This window comes from Aphelocoma coerulescens, chromosome 6 (genome assembly GCF_041296385.1).
Source record: "Aphelocoma coerulescens isolate FSJ_1873_10779 chromosome 6, UR_Acoe_1.0, whole genome shotgun sequence".
In the NCBI taxonomy this organism is placed as follows: Eukaryota; Metazoa; Chordata; class Aves; order Passeriformes; family Corvidae; genus Aphelocoma; species Aphelocoma coerulescens.
The window spans coordinates 27,085,822-27,110,380 of record NC_091020.1 but is presented as its reverse complement, the minus strand read 5'-3'; the positions used below and the strand labels follow the sequence as shown (position 1 = coordinate 27,110,380).

The 24,559-nt window shown below is 41.3% G+C and overlaps 1 protein-coding gene across 3 annotated transcripts in view; it reads right to left on the bottom strand.

The window, feature by feature from the left end:
• The window catches only part of RBM20 (RNA binding motif protein 20), a 102,767-nt gene extending 89,696 nt beyond the window's left edge, over positions 1-13,071 (bottom strand). For all 3 annotated transcript variants that reach the window (XM_069020000.1, XM_069020002.1, XM_069020001.1), the window contains exon 1: positions 12,706-13,071. In XM_069020000.1, coding sequence (XP_068876101.1) covers positions 12,706-12,836 — 131 coding nt within the window. In that variant the 5' untranslated portion in view covers positions 12,837-13,071. The remainder of the gene's footprint in view (positions 1-12,705) is intronic.
• Between the last annotated feature and the right edge of the window lie 11,488 nt (positions 13,072-24,559).

Genomic DNA, 24,559 nt, shown 5'->3' with positions numbered 1-24,559 from the left:
TAAAGCTGTAGTTTTCTATCATGAGGAGAGAAAAGCAAATGACAGAGTTTGCACCTTAACTTCACTTTCATTTTAATTAAGAGTTGGGAAAAAAAATGTCAACACCAACCAGAAAGGTGGGTGGGTGCAGGAGGGAAGAAATGTTGTTCGACTTAATGCTGAGATAATGCCTAGGCTCTCCCAAAGAAGCTGGGAGAAGTACATAGACTTCTCCACATAAGAAAAGATTCTTCCTCTGGGTATGCTCCCTCACACGCTTCACCTTCCTGACATATCTCTGATTAACCTAATCCAAGCAAAAGCTTCCCCACAGCAGGTCCCTGCCCATCCAATGTTGTTACAGGCTGGCAAATTTTCACGGCAGGGCAGGACTGAAACTCTTCCTGTTCAATAGCATCACATTGAGAACTTTTCTGTCATTCAGGGAATGGTGGAAATGAAGGCTAACCAGCTTGCAGATTATTTTTCTGTCATACTCTTCCCAAAGTGTCAGCTATGCAAGTGAAGGTCAGATTCTCCCCCAAATCCTCCGGTATCACAAAAGCACATTTTTAACTAAAACTCATTTTTTTGATAGATGACAATGGTTAAAACCTAGGCAGGAGTCCGAGTAAATCCTGCAGTGAAAACAAGCCTGCTAATGTCTCCCGTTCTCTTCCACAGTTACATTCCCTTGCTTGTATTTTAGAGCAACAATCAGCAGTAAGACTTTAGCATCATCCCCCCTCTTATGTTTAGCATTTATTTATGGATTCATCTGAGGCTCTACCTGTAAAATTCCACATGCATTAATACTGGTCATTTATTCACTCCAGCTACTTCTGTGAATAAGCATTTGCAAACTTTATTTTCCAGGGAAGTGAAATGCAACTCAGTCGAAGTTTGCATTAATATCCTGCTGGTCCGTACTTCCTGGGTGAGGATGCCCTGCCATTATGATCTTTAGTACACTATGTCAGTAAACTCTGTGTCCAAAAGCACAGAAGAACCATGCCATCCCTTTTAGTGACCTGCTTCCCATCCATTCAGCTCTTGAGGAAATAAAGCAGAGCACAACACTTAGGCAGGTGAGCCTAGGAAGATGTGTGTCGTTTGCTTACACCCATATAACTGATACTTTTTGGTTTTAACACAGTTTTGCATTTTTAATTACTGGGGTTTTTCCCCACAATCCTACCTAACCCAATCCCAATTTATGTTAGAAGTTCCATATAGTTTTGAAAACTTTTTTCCATTATGCTACTCAGATGAAGGTCACTGTCTTTTCTCCCAGCAGAAGCATGCTCTGCATTTCTTTTATACACATGAAATGAGCTCATTAACTCTTAACACTCCTAGCATTTCTAGTTTAAGTGTCAGATACGAAAACAGGCCCAGGTATCAAGAGCACTCTTATTCCACCATTGGAATGACAACCTCCACTCAACTTCTAGCATCAAATGAAGTTAAAGCACTTGAAACTAAAGACTGAAGAGATGACGAAGTCCTTTTGTATTACTGAACATCCCTCTATTTTAGACATGCCTCCTTGTAAGAGGGTTGTCGGCTGATATTTTTACTTTCTCCTGCTTAAGTTCAACACAAAGTTTGTAGGAAGAGATCATCACTCACTGCATCACTATTTATAGTTGCTTACTCTATCGTTATCCTAACAAGACCTTAATCAACAAAGATTCTGATCCTCCTAAATTAAAATTGTAACATGAAGGCATTTTTGTTTGAAGGAGTTTTAAATATAAATGAAATGTCTGCTTTTCTTGCTCTAGATAAAAAAAAAAAATCAAAAATTCAAAGACCAATTCTTCTTAATTTCCCTTCCTAAATCATTCATATAAAGCTTCTCTTTCACCCTCCCGTGTAAACAAATCATTCATGGGTTCTAGGTATGACAGGTTGGTTTTCTGTGGCAGAGGGCAGAGATATTCAATTTATTTTTCTATCTTCTAGAAAAGGAAGAATACCCTTTGAAAGAGTTTACCATGCCAACACACCCCTTCCTTGTACACAGCCCTCTTGTCCCTTCAGCAGGGTGATACACCAGGCTCCACCAAGGGGCGAGTACATCTTTGACAAAGCAGTTCCGATTTCAGAAGGAAGCATACAAAGTATGCATTGCTTGCTCAAACGAGCAGTCAAGTCTGAGTTTGCTTCAGAGCCCAGCCAGCAGGATCTAAATGCAGGGGAACGATAGGAACCTCTCCTCTGGCTTTATTAGGCTGTCTGGCAGTACTGTATAAGAAGCATTCTCCAGGACTTATAGAAGATGCAATGCAGTCCCTGTAGCACTGGCTTTCCTGCATGTGAGGGGCATGTGTTCTCCAAGGCAGGCTTCCAGGTGGTCCAGCAAAACCCCCACCACCAAACTCTGGCACCCAAAAAGCAACGCCTGCTTCTCCCACTGCTGTCACCCATGCAGTTCTGTTCTTAAGAGTAGGGCTGACTCCTAAAAGCAGGCCACTCTGCCAGCTTCACTACAGATAAATAAGTACAGTTACCTCAGGGAACTTAAATTAAGAGCTGCCTCTCTGTCTCACACAGTTATATACAACTCTGTCATGTTCAAGCTTGAAGATGCATTTTTTTCTTGCTCCCTTGGTGGTTTTGTTATTTCTTAAGAACAGGGGCTGGAGGTGGAGGGCTAAAAGTTATGTACTCCAAGTCTCCTTGAATTACTAAAATGTCTGGTTCCAAATCTGGAGTCCATTCATCACAAGTCACACTCTTGGTCAGTCTCTGCTTTGTCCACCAGGAGCCAACCAGCAAGCCTTCCTCCCACGCTGTGCTATTTGTGCAAACTGCTAGCTTGGAGGAAAAAAGTAGATACAGAGTTGGTTTACTTCTAGTGAGGTCCTCTGGCATCCAGTTAGGAGGTGAGAAAACTAAATATAACAAACTTAAAACTACAATTATTGTAGGGGAGTTTGCCAGAGCCGCTCTGAAGCTCCTAATGGTCTGTTGGGGATTTATGGATCAGCTGTGAAAATTTACTCACAGCTAAAACTTGCCAATCAAGTCCTTGGCTTTGAACACTGCTACCAACTTCTACATAATACAGTTTGAAATTACAGAAATGTCAAAGCAAAACAGTAGGTTTTAATGCTTCAGAAAAGGGCACGGAAAAAACCTATCATACTAAAAAGGTCAATAAGACATGCATGCAGAGGCTCCCTTCTGAGTGTTTGTATCCTTGTATAAAAGGGTCTTATATTTTTACAGAGCAGGAGGAGATTACAAGTGCTGCCAAAATACACAGTAAGAGACAGTATGTTGTACAGAAAAGACTACAAACTGCTCTCTTGCATTTTAAGAGCAGATTCCCTCCATAAATTTTGCCAGCCATCCAGAAAATAATATTATTTGCTGATATTTTTTGTTCTTGCCATATGGATGGGGATAAAAAGGGATCATTATAAAATTTATAGAAGTGTCTCGGAAATCGTATCTGTTATTTTCATGTTATTCCATTTAAAAGGGCAGCAAAGATAACAAACAAAAAATCCTGAGAATTTACACAGAAAGCAAAGCAAGTAGCCAGCTTAGATGATAGATATAAGACCATGCCATGCCTTATTTCCCCCAAATGCTCAGCACAAATGGGAAGGCAGCAGTGATGGCCCCCTGTAAGGGCAGCGTTGTGCAGAGGAGCTGATGGGCTCTTTGTAGATGCCTCTCCACCTCCAACTCTACAAATCCCTGCAGCTGGTGAGGCTTCAACACTCCAGAGTACTGGTTTGAAAACATGTCAGACCACTAATATGCTATTAAGCACCACAAGGGAGCGTGGATCCATACTCCTCCCTGCACAGATCCATACTCTTTTTTGAAAGGGAAGTTTTAATGCTGGAACACAAGGTACCTTTCTATTGTTTACTTTGGCTTCTACTACATTACGTCTCTTCTGTCAGCAATTACCCCAAAAAACAAGCAGTAAAGGGTCATGAAGCCTTGCAAATTTAGATGATAAGATCTGATCCTTTAAAGCCTTATACACATAAATAATCCTCATGTGTATGAATGAGGCTTTACAAGATCATAGCATATACCCTATATCCAAAGAGGAATTCAAGTCCTATTTACCACTGACAAGCAAACTCTTGGCCACCTAACATTATTTATGTTATGCTATAAATTATGTTACATATTTACAATAGAAGGACATGTTGCTTTACTCTGCACAGATATACTTTAACCATCTACACAAAATGACAAAGTCACTTCTAGCCCTTACAAATTTCAATTTAACTCCTTTTTTTTTATTTGGAAGGAAATTCAATCTTTTTTAGTACTCTGCAATGCACAAAACCTACAAAGACTCAATTAAACAGTAATGATCCCACGTCTTTTAGAAGTCTGATCTACCAAAGATACATGACACGTGATTAACTTAAATTTCATTGTAAAATTTGGAGTATTTATTTAGCACTTTTTAATTCACCAGAAACTGGGAAAGAGAAGCTATATTCAAGTGCAGAAAATAAGAGTTGACTTGCATTCAAGCACCACAGAACTTTGATTATTTTCTTACACTTTACCTATGAACCTGTTTGCCCATGCTGCCCAGAGATGGTGCCTATATCACCATCCCTGTCAACCACTACTCTTCTGTAGCTCTTAAAAACGTGTTCACCTCTAGATGCAATAATGACACTTTCCTAAGTGTAATGCATGGCAAAGTAACCTGAGGCAGACCTCTTGGTTCATCTCAGAGAGTCAACAGAAGACGCCAAAGAAAGGGTCAGCCCTGTCTGTACCATGAGAAGGTGTTGGTGCACAACAGAACAGTGACCTTGAATGAAGCAGTAAAAAAAAGAGGCCAATGTTTGGTTGTGAGTTGCCAGGATGGGGGAAAACTGTAGGTGACCTTACAAGAATGTGCCATGAGAGGGACACAAGTGGATGTTGCAGAGTACATGGATAGCAAGGGTGTGAATGTTAAGACGTGTTAATGAAAGACTTTGAAAGATAAGAGGAGCCTAGGGCTGAAAAAAAAAATCTCAGCCTAGTTCGCTAATATTTCTCTCTGTGGTTTCAGGAGATGACAGTCATCTTTTCTCCAAATGCCATCCTCAGTCTGAATTGTGCATAATCTCTGACAGAATTTTATGTGGAGTAGCAGAGGAAACCTCTGACAATCTCTGGAATAGCATCCCAACTCCAAACCATGCAAACACCCATAGCTGTGCCCAGCTCTGCAGGGACTGGAGCAACCTTCTCTGTACCAGAAGTTAATCTGCTCTCACTCTATTTCCAAGAAGATCAGAAAGAAGGGTGAGAAAGACATTATTAAAATATTATATGGCACGTTGTTCTCAGTAAGTATTTTGCAATTTTATCTTATAAGTTTTTAAAAAATGAGGCCAAAAACAGAAAATAAAAGTTGGTCAGTGTAAGGAGCTGTATGCGTCACCAACCTAACAAAATTACTTAGCACATCTTCCCTTAGGGGGAAAACATATTAATCAGCAGAGACAGAAATAAGATTTCTTCCTGCAGAAACAGACTGTATTTGTTATCTCAGTAAAGGCAATGTCAGCCATCAAGCCACTTGTTGAAGAGGTACTTAAAGTCTGTTTCTTAAGACAAATATTAAAATATAAGTAAAAATGCACTGCATCTCCTGCACATTTCCAAAGAAGTGGCCCTAACTCACAGACACCATCAACTCACACATCTCTGTGCATCCAGGAAAAAAGCAAAGCCATGATACATAAAACCGTAGCTTTTGACACTATCAAATTCAAGATATTTGACATTGCTTGAATTCTAAAACTCTGCATCCTACTCGAAAGAAAATCACAAGTTTCATGGCAAGCTGAGGAAAGTCAAGATTAGATAACACTAGATGCTTTTGTTATCTCAAAAGCTGGTGTCAGAGAAGGGACCAGGTGATCAGAAATCTGTCAGGGAGCTCTCTCATAACTTGCCCAAAATTCTCTGTTCATCCTGGCCAGCAGAAGACATTACTCAAGGGAAAGGGAATTAAACCCTTTCTTATCTTGTCCCTGTCTTTTCTTTGGAAGAAGTAATCCAGAAGTGAAATCCCTCTCCAAGCAGTCACTAAGATTTCACATAACACAGGCTTTAGAGTTAAAACTGAGCAGGAGATGGACTACACCTCGCAACCAGCATAGCTACAGGTTCCTGTCACCCTGAGAGTCAGGCGGGGCTCATGGCATCTTTGGAGCATTCTGCAAAGGATGGTGAGACATCCACACATCTTTAAACGGAGATGAGGAAGAACGAATCTGAACTGCATCATTCATGCAACAGCCACAAAGAACAACTCTATCCTGGTCCTGCTCATTGCCTGTTCAGCTCATCTTCCAACACAGACATGAAGAAAACTAACAACAAATGCATCCTCCTTGTAGTTCCTTAGATGCACAAGATAATCGTACCACCATCTGCATATTCAATATCAGTTAAACTCCCATTTCACAAGTTTACATACACACACCCAGAAATGCAGTTAGCCTGCTACAAAGTAACTGCTTGTGTGCTCGTACATACTGATCCTTTAAGAAAACAAGCCTTTGCCCCCTTCCTGCAACAGAATACGCAATGCTTTTATTGAGCATTTCTTCTAAATAGGCAAGAGGCATTTGTAAAACAGGCTAGGCTTGAGCTGTCAGAATAGGACAGATATTAAACGTTTCTAAGGCCCAAAGGGAGACATTTTCTGGTTTCACCCTCTGTGTCAAGTGACAGCTCCACTATGACGGGTCATTAGTGTGACAAAGAGAAAGCAGCTGGACATAGAGAGGGGCAGAGGCTAACAGAGCGATTACATCCTTAAATCAACTATAAAATGTTACAAAGGATGAAGAGGAAGAAAAAAGGCAGGAGTATATTCAGGGGAATAAAGTCAGTTTGATAAAGTGTCTAGCTGCAAATCATATGAAATTAATTCATTTAAATAAAAGAAAAATCAAGACAATTTCCTCTTCTGAGAAAGCAGATTCTGTTTGAAGGAGTATTTTAAAGTGATTAAAATTATTATTTCATGCAAACAACCCACTTTTTCCCTCCTAAATAAATTTCTACAGTCTCTATGAAGTAAAAATGTATCTTTGAAGATCTAGTTCCTCCCATTTTGATAGCCTCCAGAAAGGATCAGAACTGGTTACTGAGGTTTTTCCCATCTCCATTTTCTTTTGCTCCAAATGAGATGAGAAAGATTTTAGCACCATCACCACAGCATAGCAATAGCTCAGCAGCTTACACACAACTCATACTGTTAGGTGCACACAGCTCTGAAAGGACAAGTGGTGAATTGAGAGGAAAACTAAAAGAACATATTTTCCAGTCTTCCCATTGATGGGAACAGTATATTAAATTTCCAATAAAATACAACATCCAAGCAACTGGGTTTTACTAAAGGGGACTCCATCGCCATGTGTTGTACTCCAGAAGTCACTTACTATATTGCTTCTTATAAATTACACATTATTTAACTTTTGCTAAAGTTGGCATCACTGCTGTTATGTCTCTCTCCACTAAAATTTGACATTTCTGGGCAACTAAGAATTGATTCATAACTGATAATAAAAGTCAGGTTACTTGGAAATGTTTGCATGCAACGCATTCCTTCTAAATTCTTTTGTTCTAACCCATTTCTGCTTTTGTACCTCTGTGCTCTCTCTTCAATCTTTTTATTATGCCTTTCTGCCAGTGAGCTGTTGGGTTTTAAATCAGAGATTAAAGAAAAAAAATCAACCAAACAGAACAAACTCAAGTCCCAAACTCCACACTTTCAGTCATTTTTGTTTAAAACAGAGAACATCTATATGATTAAGTCATCTTTAAGCTTTGGGTCACAGCTGGTATAAAGGGGGGGTCATTGTTTTCCATCAAAAAAGAATATAAATTTTAAAATAAATAAACAAAAAAAATTTTAGTTACATAAGTTGGAGATAATTATAATCACTGATGCTATTTTTGGAAAACAACTAAACTTAAAAGTGAAGCACCTTCCTTTTGTCCCTGTCCCCTCCATGCACACACATATTTGGTACTTTAAGTTCTGATTTTAATCTCAGGTGAGGTGTAAGAAGAGTCCCAATAATTACACAGCAAGAAGCCAGACAATTCCAGGAAAACTGCATTTTCCCTCACTGTGTTTCATAATATACAGAGACAATAAATGGGAAACACAAGGAAGAGCTTGACAGTGTGGGTTCAGTTCCCACATTCCCTGGCGAGTCCCACACCATGCTGCTTTTGCAGCTACTGTCCCTTGTTTTGGTAAAGCTGCTCAGCTAAGACAACTACAGCCCTCTCTGTTTTGTTTTCATCTCCAGTCAGGGCTGTTAGAGTTGTTTCAACACAAACTCCGTGAGTTTTCAGAGCCCTATTAGGTAGAGAAGAGCCAAAGATTTTGGAGATGTACTTTAAAAGGCAAATAAGTATGGAAAGCCTGTATCAGTAACATTAAGAAGAGAAACAGTAAAACCAGTGTTTCTCCTAATGTCCCCTTGTTAAGTATGAGCTTAGCCTTTGCCATATATGCCAAACTATTTGCCATGACTAATGTATATAATGGGAGTACATTTCATATTTTATCTCTCTTGAGAGACTTTGAGTTGGGGAGGGGGGAAAAAAAGAAAGAAAAAGGAAAAAGAAAATCCCACACTACACAAAAAAAACAGACAAGGAAGCAAATAAAAACCCCACACATTTAACATAATGGGTTAGAGCTTAAAAATAGAAGATAAACTGGAGGTAATTTTTCCCAACAAGTTTTCCCCTTGCTGCTATAGGAAATAAAGCACTCAGCACCAGCCTGCTTACTCCTTTCTGTGCCCAGAACTGGCACAAACTGATGACAACTTGGGCGCAGATGTTGGAAATTCCATCTTCCTTCCAGGGGAGCTCAAAATCTCCAGACTACAACCCCTTAGAAAAAAAAAATATTAACTTTGGTTTTCTCCCCATTGTTTTAAGGTGACTTTTATTCAATTCGTAAACCAAACATATATTCTTATATCAACACAGGGAGTTAAAAACTGCTCCATTTCCACTAGACAGATATTACCCATGACAAATCATTAGAAACGAAAGCATACAAAGAGTTGGATTTCAGTACAATGAGGTTTCCTGTAACCGCAGAGTATACTTGTGGCATGTTTTCAGCAAGAACTCTCACAGAAAACACTCTTCATGCAACATCTCTATAGCTAACCCACAGTCACCACTCAGTCCTTTCTCTCAGTTATTTCCAGCTAGTTGATCTGTCAGACTGCAATGAGTCACACACCTGGAAATATTAATAGGAGTCTCCACTCTCTCATGCTGCTTAGCCACTCCAGCCAATCTAACAGCAGGTACTAAAATTTGTCACATACTGACCTGTCATCTAAAAATTACACTTTGCAATGCAATTGCAAATTATAAACAAAAGCTTCAAACCACAAAAATTTTCTCATAAGAGCGGACTTACCAAAAGAGGGGGAAAAAGCCCCAAGCCAACAGTTACAAGCTCACATTGGTCTTTTCAGAGATATCCAATATGTTTCACTTGCTGGCACTACAGACCCTACCCTGCATTTCCACTCCTTCCAGACAACTGCAGCAAAAACCAGTTATGAACACTGGCCAACACCATTACAACTGTTCTTCTTTTCAGTCTTCTGCTTTATTGCATACACAAGGGTATGTTTTTCTAAGTCATCCTCTGAGGCATGTAAGTTCAGGTTTCCCTTTCCCAGCAATCTCTCATTCTCAGCTCTACAGCTTGAGGGCTTTGACTGCAGTAAGGCTTTTAGTTTTGGAAAATAAGAAGTATTTTCCCATCAAACATCACAACAACCTGCATAGATAGAATGCTTTAACTGCTCTGTAAATCTTTTCATTGGACCTTTACTATCAACTCAATTGACGTTGTCACTCGGGGAAAAAGTATAACATGTAGAGAGCACATTTCAATTTATACCTTATTGTAGTTGGGTACTATCAGCAGGGAATTTCAAACTAGAGGTTTAGTAATACTTTTATATTAAAATTACATTATAAACGTTAAAGCAGAGGGGCATTTAAAGAATGTAGTACCTGCTACCTGTGTTGCATGAATTCAGCCAATGTAGCTGCTACCAAAGACATCTCAGATCTCCAGTTTCACTAAATTTTAATCCTTGTTCAATGCTCACTCACGGTGAAGCTTTATCAGTTGCCCATGTAGGAAGCAAATTTTTTTAAATTACATTGCTCTTCACCTAACATCTGCAAAACTTCCTAACAAAACTACTGAGGAGGAAGAAAGAAGGAATCCAGAGAGCTTTCAAAGTTTAAATGGTATAATGAAAAATGTATATTTTATACTATATTATAATGAAAGACTTGAAACAGGGAGGTTTCGTTACACACTGCAGAATATTCTGATCTACTTGACTCTGAATTAGCATTCTGCAACTGCGCATTTGCTTACTGCAGCTCGCAAAGCAAAAAGATGGCAATTATTTTTTAAAAAGTCAAGAAAAACAAATTGCTTAGAAAATGAGATCAAAGTTTTCTTTCTTAATAATGAAACCATGACTTCATTTTGCAGAAGAATCACTGCTTTCCTTTCCATTGTATTTTACCAGTCGTAATACCTGTTCTAGCATATTAAAATAAATTTGGAAGAGCAATTTTGGATATTCCCCAACATCTCCCTTCCAATCATTCACTGAATGATTTAGACTATAAAATACCAAGTTATTATCAGAAAAACAAAGTACAATTTGCCTGCATTTCCAATTCATTGCATTTATTAATCATCAGGTAAACAGGCGCACACCAAATTACGCCACACGGTTACAAAATTGTAGGATCAAGTTGCAGGACCTTAGATGGAGATGTTTGATGTTTGCCATCCTGCGTCACATTACCACGACAAAGAACAGTCAGAACACGGCATCTCTCTCAAACCTTTCCAATAAAGTTAGGGTCAAAAGGAAACTATTTCAAGATTTCCTACCTATAATTTGCTAGGAAGCATGACTAGCAAGAATGTGATGCCCTCATACATAACACACACCACATCAGAAATACAATCACGAAGTATTTTCAACAGCTCTACCTATCTGACTTGCAATACACAGCCACATGAAGTCTCGGTAATTGTGAAAAAATAGGGTCATCTTTAGAGACTGTAGTTTAAGACTGATTTTGAGTAAGTGTAAATTACTCTGTGGTTGCACAATAATTCATATGTACCACTGCAACAACCCAGTGGACTTAGGAATAGACCACTAGTGTTTCAGTTTCAGTGCAAACCTCCAAGTCTGTATTTCCAATCAGAAATAAAAATGTAGGTAACAAGAACCTTGAATGTTTTCACTATTAAGTTACAGACCATGATTTAAAAGCAAACAGATTAAAAGAAAATCAAGCATCAAATTTACAGACCACAATCTGCAGAAAGTTTGGAAGTTCAATTATTTATATATTTATAAAAGCTGATGTGATTCCCAACTTATAATAATGTTCATATTTTAAATTTACTGAAATGTTAAAGCATACGTTGCACGTAAGTATTTCTATACATGTGTGTATTTTGCAAATGTGAGAGAATTGAAAGCATTTCCTCCATTTGTTACATTGTTGGGTTTTATTAAGAAAGTGATAATGGAGATGCTTAAGCCAGCGCCTTTGCTGAAGCGGTTGTTGCAGGAAAGCAGCTCAAGCCCAGCGGCAAGGCCGTGACAGCTCCTCAGTGCTTTGTCATACTCGCGCTTTGCTTGAGGGCCGAACACGGGCTCAGTCCACTTGGCGGTCTGGCACATGATATCGAAAGCGGTTCTCAACCTTCACCACTGCGCAGCACCCAGTGTCCTGCTCGTCAACTCAAGCAGCAGATCTTAAAGTAATAGAAGGCAATTCTAATGGCTCCACAGCCGGGTATTTGTTAGCAGATTAAAAGCCCTTACCTCTTTTAATACGTTATGACTTGGGGAAAAATGAGATACAGTGCGCACAACCACCTTGAATCAGCACAGATCATCAGCTTAGGCCTTACTCATGCTTCACCTATTAACTACAGAGCATTCGGTTTGTCTTCAAGCTTCTCATTTAGCCAGAGAAGTATCACTGGCACCACTGCATCTATGTAGCTGAAGTGCTTTTCCCCTTCTTTCTGGGTGGAAAACGAAACAGCACAATGCCATTCGCATCATTGCACTCATTAATAAGCCTTCCACGCCCGCACAGGTTATTTTTCCCGTGACATTTTTGTAGAGATGCGATCTCTTCTGGCACCCCGCAAGCCCCGCACTCCAGGCCTGCCGGGGGGACCGCAGCAGCGGAACGGCGGCCGGGCAGGCGGCACACACCGCCGCGGGGCAAGCGAAGGAAACTTCCCCGGCCCAGCTCCCGGGCGCGGAAGACGCGGTGCCAGGGCGAACCCTCGGGAAACCGATACGAGCGGCTTTTCGGGCCGAAAACTTCTGAGGGAAGCGAGGCTACTGCCGGTCTTTAGGGGAGTCCGTGCCCCCAACAGCGGGGACGGGCCAGCCGCCACCCGCACGGCGAAGCGAAGCTCAGCCCCGCGGGGCACCGCTCGGCCACGACCAGGGCCAGGGCCGGTGCCGGGCCGACCCTCCGCCCGCCCGGCTGTCAGTCTGGGCGCGGGGGGAGGGAAGGGGGGCACCGCCACCGGGGAGGGAGAACGACCCGCGCCTGCCCGCCCGCCCGCCCTCCCGGCGCAGCGGAACGCGGGGCGGCTCTTACTTGTGGAGGAGCTGGGGGAGGCTGGGCGGCGGCGGCATCCCTCGGCTGGGGGCCCCGCTGCGGGCATCGCTCTCCGGCGGGTCAGCGCCGCGGGGAGCCGGGGCCTGGCTCATGGCAGCGGCGGGGACCATACGGGGCGGCCCCTGCGGCGGGAGGCGCGGGTGGCCGCGCAGCCTTCGACCGCGGCGGCGGGAGGGAGGGTGGCAGAGAGAAGGGAGGGAGGGGGTAGAGGACCAGCCCTGGAGACAACCTCGCTCCCCCCGCCGCCCCCCCGCCGGGCTGGCGACGGCGGGACAGGCAACCCCCTGCGGCTGAGCCCGCCCTGCGGGAGGGCTGCGGCCACCGGCGGGGGCGGCCGGCGCTGCGCGGAGCCCCAGAGACGCTGGCGGGGCCGGAGGGAGGGGCGGATGGAGCCCCCGGCCCGGCCCCACCTGGGCGCCGGCCCCGTTCCTTCCCTCCTTCGTCCGCACCTGCCCGACGGGAGGGACCCACGCCCCGCGGCAGCCCGGAGGCTCTGCCCCGTGTCCTAGCCGGGGCGGGGGTGGCTCGGGCGCACCTGGCCCTGCCCGGGATGGTCCCGGGAGCCACGCTTGGCAAAGAGTGGGCTCTACAGCAAAAAGCGAGCAGCACTGGCTCCTTCACACTCCGGCAACAGTTTACAAGCCTCAAACGCCAAGGGCAAAGGGGAAAAGTGTGTGTACTGTTCTAATCCCTCGCTGCTAGCACCTCTGAAGAAATGTTATCAGTCATGTATCACAAATAGGCTCTGTCGGCTGATATAAAACCGGAGAGGAGAGTGTACCCCAGCCAATTAATAAACCTCTTCGAATAACAAGTTATCTCTGTAGCAACCCCCCCGTCTGGGCCCAACCAAGATGGGCTTTTAATAAAAGATGTGGATCCTGGGCTCCCTGCTTCCGAACAGTGATCAAGACTTACTCAGGAAGGCTTTACCTGCTGGTGTAATAACTCAGGACTAAGGAGTGGAATTGCTGCCTGGTGATACAATGTGACAAAAAAAGTTTTACCTGCACACGTTTTGGGAGGAAATTTCGGATGACCGATGGAGCAGAAGTTGCGCTCTTGCATTAAATAACACTGAAAATGTTTCTTCCAGGTCTTGCTTCCTCTGTAACGTGCTGTTTATTAGAGGGGGACAAGTCAAAGACCGTTTCAGTACTTGCTCCTGCACTACCTCTGCTTGCCACACGCCCTCCCCCCCAGCACGCACGTACCGAGGAAAGCAGAAACATCCTGGCTCCTTTGAAAAGTTAATCCTAATTCAGGGGAAAGACGAATTTTGAAGGGGTCAGGTTCTCCTCCCCTGCACCTGACATAGTCATTTACAAGTATGTAGCCTTCTAAATGGGAACAAAATGCCACCTCCGGTGACTGGAAAATTTTGTTAGTTGCATTAATCACGTACTTTACACTTTGCAGATGGAGAGCACCAACCAGGTGCAGGGGAGTAGAGGATTGGGCTGGATTTCAGCTGCACAGTTACTTAATGGTAATGTAACACCAAATGCATCTTCTAAAAATGAATAGCCATCAGTACTTGTTTAGACACATTGACTTACACACACTATATTCTGAGAAATACAAAAAATGGACCTTCGCATCCTTTCCCACAAGGAAAAGAATTTTGAAAATTATGTGTTTTTTGGTTCAGTGAGGGCCAAGGGGTGGTCAGCACCGTGTAGCTACACGATAGCTGATCTTCCAGCAAAGGAAAGGTAAGGTCTGGCAGACAGGTGAGGCAACTCATGGGAAAAAACGTTTAAGATGTGGGACCACCTCTGCCCAAGATTTAAAGCAAATCCCAGGTGTCCACTGATTATCCACAGAAAAGTGTCTTTGTGTGAATTTCCTGAGCAGCAGTGAAAGCCCTTGAGACTAAGCAACAGCCACTGCTGCCTGTAATTATTTGAGGAAGTGAAAGATGGTGACTCATGGCTCAGAGGGCAGCAGGAGCACAGCTATGACACCAATGCATGGCCCTGGATTAGGAGGTGGATAGTCACAAGAACGTGTTACTTCGCACAGACATATTACATCACTTGTAATAATGGATCAAGTGTGTTTTACTAGACACTACTGTTTCTGCCCTTAATACGTCCAGTGTACAACTCGGCATTCAGTCTCAGCATGGGGTCCTAAAACTGCAAATATTTTCTCCATTTATTTTAACAATCCTCATCCCTATGTCTGTTTCTTGTCAAGGTTTTTTTTCTCTTTTTCTGTCATATTCCAGTGTTTGGCTTGGCATGGTCTGGTGTGGTAGAAGCACTGACCCCTCACCGCCAGCTGGTCCCTGCCTTACCACAAAGCACTAGCGCAGGCTCACTCAGATGCTGTCCCACAGGGATATGAACGGGTGGGTGTGAGCAAGCACAGACTGACAGACGTTCAGGGACTCTCTCATTCAAGAAATCAACATAAGCAGTTTTCTGGCCAAGCCTTACAGTATTTCTGGAGCACTGCCACAAGAGAGAAAGAGCAGTGGCTGGTCCAAACAACACAGTTTTAGGGTCTGGGTTTGGCAGTAGAACTGAACAAGTGCTAACAGCTATACAAGTTCCTATTCTCCTAATATGGAACATAGTTATGCACATGGAGAAATCAGAGCTGTAGGGTTTTTTCCCTTGACTAGAGACGTATCCTATATTTGTGTAACTGTCTGCTAATAGAGGTTTTATTAATAATATTGGCAAAACACTGACTTTCCTGTTGGTGACTTCCTATGTATTAAATATCTATGATTTTAGATTAAAACTGTTGATTTTTTTTTAAGTATCTACGCCATGGGTGTTAATGAGACCTCATGCAAAAAACACTCCTGACTAATAATTTCAGCTGAGATTAATATGCTTACTGCATCCCGCAATACAATTAAACAATCCCCACCTCTTACAATGCCTTTTTGGGGTTTCCAGTTATAGCAGTCTGCATGCTAAAACTGAAAGCCTGATCCAACTGCTGTTCTAACTTGCATAAGGATAAATCAGAAGCAGCTCTCTGGTGTAAATGAACTCACACCCAGAATATTCCATTTTTAGGAGCAGATCAAGAAAGGCACAGGCAGAACCCAGAAAAAAGAAAGGGATCATAAAGTAGAAAAGTGATGGAGCCAGGCACACACAGGATACTGTGTCCCCAAACAGTTCAGCATCAAATAACAAAACCAGCAATGATTTCATTGCTTTAAGAGCTTATTTAACCATAGAGTCACACAGTAGAAAGGAAACATATCTAAGAATAAAAGATGTCACTCTGCCTATTAGTCGGACTAAGGCCTTTCATTGGTTCGTGCCTGAATCTGTTATTCTGTGACCTGAAATTTAATCTTTGGAGAATTAATTGCCCGAATTGCAATCTTCTGAAAATTAGTATATAATCAACTCTTCATTATCAGGGAAAAGAAGCAGTTGAAAAAAAATGAAAGATGGAAAATCTAGATAATGTGAGTACCTCAGGGCCAGGGTTGGCCTGGCCGTATATGCTGTGCCCTGGTGTAAATGTCCTGCTCACTTAAGCTGCAGTGAGCAGTACCAGTTTAGGTACCACTGCATGTCTAACATGGTTTATTCCCAAAGTGAGCAAGGCACCCAGACATAATGGAGAATAAACTCTGGTTTTGACTGTTACTACTGTGCACAGGTATTTTAATTCATATTTATAAAGTGTGATCTAGATAGTGTTGTGATGGTTCTGCAGCAGCAATAGTCATTAAAATACAAACATGATTTCATATAGAATGAGATGTCATCTCTGAAATAGGACTGGAGTAACATAAGTATCCAGTTGCAGGAATAAAAGACTTCATCTAGGAGGAATGGCAACATCGTACTCCTCAACAGACTGTGGACAGAGGCAGGAAAGCACTCTCTTACTCGACTTCCAAAATTAATGAAGGAAAATTCAGGGGAAAAAAAATTAAATACACTTAAGTCTAGTCAGTTTATGGTTATTAATATATTAGGTTTTCCCAAGTTACACTGAACCCTGTTTCTGGAGCTCGCTGTACGTGTTTTCTTGTTCTCTCTGATAATTGTTTGGATAGAGAAGCTGAAGGCTGAAGCAGAAATTTCTGGTGCCTGGGTGTGGGAAATCTGCCTTCTGGGTAAGTCTCTATTTACTTCTATCAGCTTCTCCTGAAAAATATTTCAGTCAGCACTACTTTTGACTTTTTTCTTTTCAGTGAGTTTCTTTTCTCTGGATGTGAATGGCAACAGGTGGCTACAACTGGTAGGTTCTTTTGCAGTTACACTGGCTTTGCATTTTCCTGCACCTGTGTGGGCTCTCAGCTCATGACTGCATGTCATTAAAACAGTGGTGTTCAGAAATACTCAGGGTACATTTACAAAGGACCAGGTAAAATTTAGCTCAAGCCTGCAAGTTGCTTTATAAGCAAACAAATAAATTTTCTGACATTTGAAAGCACCAGAAAGTTTTCTAGCAGTTTGAGAGGAAAATACAGGGGACGTCCTAGTCCTTAAGAATTATTTGGTTATAGAGCAGATGTTTTATAGGAGAACAGAATGACCTGAAGAAGTTGTCTAAACATATTAGGTTAGAGCAAAATAATCGCCCCATGAACAATCAGAAAATGAAACTTATGATTGATTTACCAAGAGATATAGTCTGGTTCCAGACCTCTGAAAGATGACAAAACTCAGGAGCTGAACTGACGACTGCAGTGTGCAGATCATGTGCTTTCATGAGTCAAGCAGATCAAGATGCAAAAGGATAACCTTTGGAGATAAGTTATGAGACACTCAACCATGGATAGCTGAGACTTTCAAATATGCTGGGACAGCCAGCTAATGAAAGGCAAACACTGCAGAATTTTCAGCCTGATGCAGAACAGTGTGGAATAAACTAATGATGTCTTTTTGCAGGTACTGTGAGAAGCTGTGCACTCCCTCAGCACCTCAAGCCAGTGACAATATAATCCTCAATTCACATAAATTTAGAAAACATTGGAATGTGCAACCGATCATACCTAGGAGGCATACACACACTTTGATCCCAGAATACTGGCTTATGTAAGTCATATTAATGACTTGTATCATGCTCTTTTTTACCTGCAGAAATGGCAAATGTTTACCATTTTACTATATTAGCCAACTTCTTAAAGAACAGCAGAATGTAATTAAAGAAAACAATGGGAACAGTAAAAAAAAGAATGTTAAACTACTCTGAGGAAAAAACAGAGTTTTTAAAAAATCCTTGCTGTTACTTTCAGCTTTTCAGATAACTGAAATATGCATGTTAATAACCTGACTTATCTTTCCATGCCTTCACTATTACATACTTCCATTCATATCTTGGCATAACTGGTCTGCTTCCAGTCATCCTCACTTCTGTTTCTCCCCCTTCATGGCCCCCTAAGCACAAGAGAATTAACAATAATTACTTACTTGTTTACCCCACTCCTTTCTAATGCATGCATGGGGAATTTTTCCTCTCATCATCAAAGTGGTAGGTAATAACTACCACATCTTCACTATTAGTAAGAATACCCATAATTAATATATTTAGTACAGATTTTACTTCAGTAATTTTTTAATTTTAAAGATACTATATTAGAAGTAATATCTAGGCCTTAAAAAGCTTAACTTGTCAAGCCTTTAAATATTAGTTCTTTATGTGCATGCATGTTCTAAGGATATATGCATAGTTGGATGCAAAGTCTAAACTTAATGGTTTCTTTACCCATGGTAAACCGCTGATTTTTGCATAACTGCTGAGTACCATTTGATAGCAATAAATACTAAAGACACACAAGGACAAACTGGGCATAAATTAGATTACAAAGTAAGGTCTTTTTATATTTTATATGAAGACAAGTGATTTCTGAAAGTCTGCTTAAGTAGAACAGCACCGAAGACTGCACAATTTACACCCCTATAACTGATGTTTGGTTATAGTGAGGATATGGTGATCTGGTCTCTGGCAAACAGATCCGTTCCTGGGACCTCTCATTTGTGAAAGATGTTCTGCAGGACTGAATTTTTGACAGGCCACTTGCGCCAGCCCCGTGTGCTGGCGTGAGCTGCCGAGGTGCCCTGACTCTGGGAGGCTGCAGAGCTCAGGCAGAGCCAAGGCCAGAGCTGCACTGCCTCCTGATGGAGCGAGGCAGGGCTCCTTCCCCCTTGTCTGCTGACAAATTGCACAGCTGTGGTGTTACATGTCAGCACTTGCAGTGCAGATCTCCGGAGACAAACCAGGAATGTTCTGCATGCCAGACAGTGGCGCTGAGCCATTACATTGAGACAACCTTCTTGAGGGAACCATGGGCCCTGAGTGAACAAGAGTGGGGAATCCACTGACGTTCTGACCTGCAGCCATGTAACCCAGAGGCAGTCTAGTGCAGCAAGGCCAGCTCTACAGTCGAAAGAAAAGAAGTCTTGCTAAAGTGTGCCAAATCCATGTAGCATTTGCTGCATAGACACTACAGTGATTTCAAACAACTCTTGTGGCATTTAGACAAGGTAGGTGAGACTATGTGTCCCTCAAGTTTGAGGTATGCTTTCATCAACATTCATGGTCAGCCCAAAGTTATTTGATGATGTTTATCATCATCTGGAACACTTCCAGTGGAAAACATGATCTTGCTGATCTGGAATCTAACTCAGCTCCTGCAACCTATATATTCGGGGTAACAGTCAACAGAGAAACGCACACTGACATTTAATGAAGAGAAGCAAAGGACTCTGAAGTTACCTGAAATGATCTCTCACCTGTTGAGCTCATCTTCTAAAATTAACCTTTCTGTTTAGAACCTACAGCTCTTGCTTGTTTCACTGAACTACCACAGCTGCTAACCTTTCACCTGCTCCTTCCCGCTAGAAAATCTACAAGGACTTTTAAAGTAATTTCCCTATTGAGAAGCTAAAGAATATACAGTCTATAGGATTGTAAAATAAATTTTGTAAATAATTATCATAGGGACTGAAAAATGAAACAGCAGTATTGAAAGACAATTATGGAGGGAAAAAACCCCAAAATGTTATTGTAACCATGGAGGAAAAAATGTAACTGTTATTACTGTGATGTCAAATTAGTTTCTTGAATTGTGCCACCTAGGATAGGGAAATAATAAGAATAAAAAACATTTTGACTTGAGCTCTGGAGGGCTTCTCATTTGTTACTTCCCACTTTAGTAGTGAGTTTACCTCTTTCTTTATCGGCATCTTGTGAGGAAGGGCATAGAAAACAAACAGCAAAGACAAATATTGGGGTAAAAAGAAACATGAATTAAAGAGAAATAACTCATGGTCACAGGTAAGACAGCAAAAGCTCCACCATCTCAGAAAATAATCTTAAAAGAGGACTAGTAGCATACTGTAGATGAGACTACAAGATGAATGCATTGCTTCTTGGAAACCTTCACTCACAGCTGGTGTGAGGAGTCTGCTGTCAAACTAGAAAGGCGTATAATTTGGAAATCTGGAAGGGTTAATTCCTTTTCCTATATTGTTATTCAGCGGTCTGGGTAACAGAACAGATCACACATCTGAAATGTGCATGTAGGGTAAAGTGCTCTAGGCAAATTAGAGCAGAGAAAGAGTTTTCAGAATGATTTGGAGAGATCAGAGAAACTGTGAAAAACACAGGATTCAGCGAGGAAGGACAGGTGTTAAGTCCTGTACTTAGGAAGGGAAAATATTGTCTGGGAAAGGACAGGATGGGGAATGACTAGACAGAAAACAGTTGTTCTGAACTTGGGGAGTATTACAGAGGATCACAGCTGAACATGAGTCAACAATATCATGCAAGGAAGGCATCCATCAACCTAAGCTATATAAATAGGAGTTTTGTCTGATGTAATTCCCTTATTTTTGTTGGTGGCGATAAGGCCTCAATAAGAACACTACACCCAGTCTAGCAGTGGTACTTTCACTAGGAAGTAGATTGAGAAATTCAGAAGAAAGGATAGGACTAACCAAAAGCCTACAAAAGAAGAGCCATAAAAAAAAGGATGATGGAAAGGGCATTGTTCAGTCTAGAAATGAGAAGACTGAAAGCAGAAAATAACTTTAAAGAGAATGGAATAAATTTGTTTTGATACCCATGGTGAAGAAGATAGAGGAAAGTGGCAAGAGAAGTTCAGATTAAACCTGCTAATAGCAAATGAGAGAATATGTCCAATTTTGAAACACCTGAGCCTAGCAGTTTTAAAAATAGATTGCACAAAACATCTGTCAGGAATGAGTTAAATATACTCCAACTTTGGGGCAAGAGGAAGGATTAGATGCTTGGAGGTGTCCTGTTATCCACGGTTATTGGAGGAAGCAAACTCTGGAATGGCAATAAAAACTGAAAAATCCATTGGAAAGCAAGAAGTGCAAAAGTTGATATTACCTATGTAGTTTGCAGGTCCAGCAAGTTGTAGATACAAAAATGTGCTGCTAGCAAGAATTTTCTTGCTATTTTCTAAGTCCATGAGAGACTTTTCTCTCTCACAGAAGATAGTAGCAGAGTTACATAAACAATGAAACACCTCCAACCTTGAGAAGCCTTGTTTATACTATAATAGAAAAATATATTGACAATGGATGTTTTAGGATTTTAGTCAATCACCCCAAGGAGTGGCTGATCCCTTGTCCAACTAGACTATGATGAAAAAAGTCTATAAAATATGTAAAATAATAAAATAAATCAGTCTTGCTGCACAATTCCTCCTGTTGGATCTTCTCTCCTCCTCCCTATGGCTGCAGGACGTGGTAATATACCCTAGAGCATTTTAATAGCAAGTCTTCACAGTCCTTATAGGACTGTTCAGGTGGCTTGAAGATGACCAACAATTTATATTAATAAAAGGCATGACTGTGCATCTAAAGAAGGTCTTGAAGATGATACAGTCAAAGTAGGGAAGAAGAAAAGGCTGTTTTCTTAGGGAGAGAGAAGCAGAGATCACACAAACATTTTGAATGTTTGTTTTTGTATGTAGTGAGAAGGGAAGTCATAGTGTCTCTAAGAAATGGATCACTCTCCCAGACACAGAAGCCATTGCAAACACAGGCCCTGAACAGAAAATAAGATTTCACACGTGGAGTGTGCCTTAAATTCATCCCCATCCAGGAAACCCTGAACCAGAGCCTAAGGATATCTTAGTTTAACTGATGCTTGTTTAAATCCAAGTTATTAAATATTTTGACTGACTAATAGGCAGTTTAAGTAAGAGTCTTGAAGAAGACATGTCTCCACATACAGAATATAAAATAAATATGGTCATATCATAATACTTTGCATTTAAAGTATCCTGTCTGAAAAGTCCAAAGCTTTAGTCCCCTCTTAAACCCAGCCCCTTTTCCCTCCACTGTTAAACAAGATGTGTGGTGAGACTGTGGCTAGCAATCCCAGGGTGAAAGAAGTGACACAAACTCCACCCATCAGTCACAGTCCACAAAGCTTTTACTTGGACTGCCCTTGGCTGTGATAGCACATCATTACTGATCTTCCAAACATTACACACATACAATCTGGAATGTAAGGACTACCATGCAGTCTGCAAGCAGACCAAAGCAAAGCCTTTTGATTATTTCACACTTGGGATACAAGGAAAAACAGAAACAGGCTTCAGCCAGGAAAAGGCTAAAGCCTAAAGTCTACCTAAAATCACACATAAAATAAATTCTGATTTCTGGAAATGCTCAATTATGAAACTGGGAAGCCTCACAGTGGTCTCCTTGAACCAAAGAACACACAATACATTTGTGAAAGCTCCCTTAACTTTAGTAGTTCACAGAGAAAACAATTATGTTGTAATTACAATATATAGACTATTCAATTAATTTTTTTTTCTTTAACAGGGCACCTTCAGGACAAAAAGCTATAAAAAAGAAAAAGAAGCTTTTAAAATCATAACTTCCCTCTTCCTTTTTTCCCCTTTCCACTTGTTTTTTTCATAGAGAACTTGACATTTCACACAGTTTTTTCCAATAAGCTGATAAATTGCTAAAAAATATGTAGCCTCAGGCAAACTTTATCAATCAACTCACGTTGAACACAGCCCAGGAGAAAGGTAATACTCCTGAAAGAATGATATCAGTCATCTTGATTTTTCTCACAGGCACACTTGTGTTCTTATCATCTCAGTTTCAAGAGACACTAAAACTGTAAGTGTGGTTACAGACATTACAAGTGAGGTCACATGTTGGAAAGAAGCAAGAAAACTTCTCAGGAACCCTGTGATAAAAAAAAGACCAGTGATAAGGACAGGCAGGAGGAAGGTAAGACAGAACCCAAATGGGAAATTAAACCTGTTCCAGTTTAATAAAATTCTAGGTAATTAAAAAGAAATTCTTAGTAAAGGGAAATGTTCAGGACAGTTCAAATTCCTCTGCCTTTTCAGAGGATGAATTTGAACTGCAGATTCCCATCTTTCCAAAGTTATTTTAATTTCCAGTCTTCTGAGTTTCTGGGACTGATCTCTCCCTTTTGTATTGAAACTACTTTAGCTAATATAAATACATATAAGTCAAAGCAGCAGGAACTCAGTTCATATGCAAGTTACCTCTCCCTAAGTCTGACTCTGGTGAAGCTTTCACAAGATCAGTGATTGTTTTTCTTTCTCTTTGTTTTGGATTGAGCATGTAAATGTAAAACAAATTCCTTCAGTGACATAAAAGTTGTGGTTTGGGTCAAGCTTGAACAAAATGGAATTTGGACAAGGACCAGAAGCAGTTCTTTGGCTGAAATGTTTGCTTCCAGATGGGCTTGTTTAATATCTCCAGCTAGACTCTCTGTCCTTTCCTAGGACATGATTAGAGGACAATGTATTAAGAGTCCAGCTCTTAAGTGAATGGCTCATACAGGGATTGAATCCACAACCTTGGTGTTATTAACACCATGCTCTGACCATCTGAGCTGATCTCATTTCAGATGGCTAAGGCTCCATCATCCCACAAAGTGCTGCCCAGCTCCTGTGCTTGCAGACCCTTCTTGACAGCACCAAAACCACTGCTAGAGTTTATGAGGGGTTAGGGCAGCAAGAAAGACCCAGCCCAGCAGATCTGAAGGGTGCAGCACTCACCAGGAACCTCCATCACCTCAAGGGAATGGCCCCAGTTACATAAGTTATAGACAGCTCTGCCATTGCCCAGGCAGTGAGAACAGACCCCTTTCCATCTCCATAAAGGCTGGATAACAGAATATGTAAATGATAGAATAAACTGCATAACAGTAATATATTGTTCCTTTGAAGTAGCTTCATTATTCCTGCTGGTGAGTTTATGCTCGGAAACAAGGATTGGTGGCCCATGACATTTTACCCAAACTAGTCTCACTACAGATGCTGGTTTTTTAATGATAAATGCCTAATCCTACATTTTTTAATGTTTTTTAATGGTCTTGACAGCATCCTACGACTGTAAGCACCACAGGTTAAACAGAAATCATTAATTGTTTTACGTTAGCAGCTCATAGCACATTTCTGAAAAGAGCCCTAGTGTGAAGCTGCACAGAGAACCTTTCACACTCTCCTCACTTGGAGCAATCCCATTACAATATCTGGCCCCCTTTCTGGATATGGCTCTGAATGACTTGCTTTAAGCCATTAAAAAAATTCGTGGTAGACCTGGGTGTTGAAAGTAGCTCTCACAAGGGCTCATCCAGAGCTTATTTAAGTCAACAGAAGTCTTTCCAATTGATTTCAATTAACTTCTGACCAGATTCTGAGTCTCAGGGCACTGCCCTTGCTGTGGCAGCATGCTTTTTATACTGCTCATTTTATACACCTATCATATTTCTTCCAACAATTCTTTCCAAATTAAATTGCCTTAGGGTGCAAGGGAACATTTCAGAGAGATGAGGGACTGTAAGTTATCCTATTCTCATTGAAATC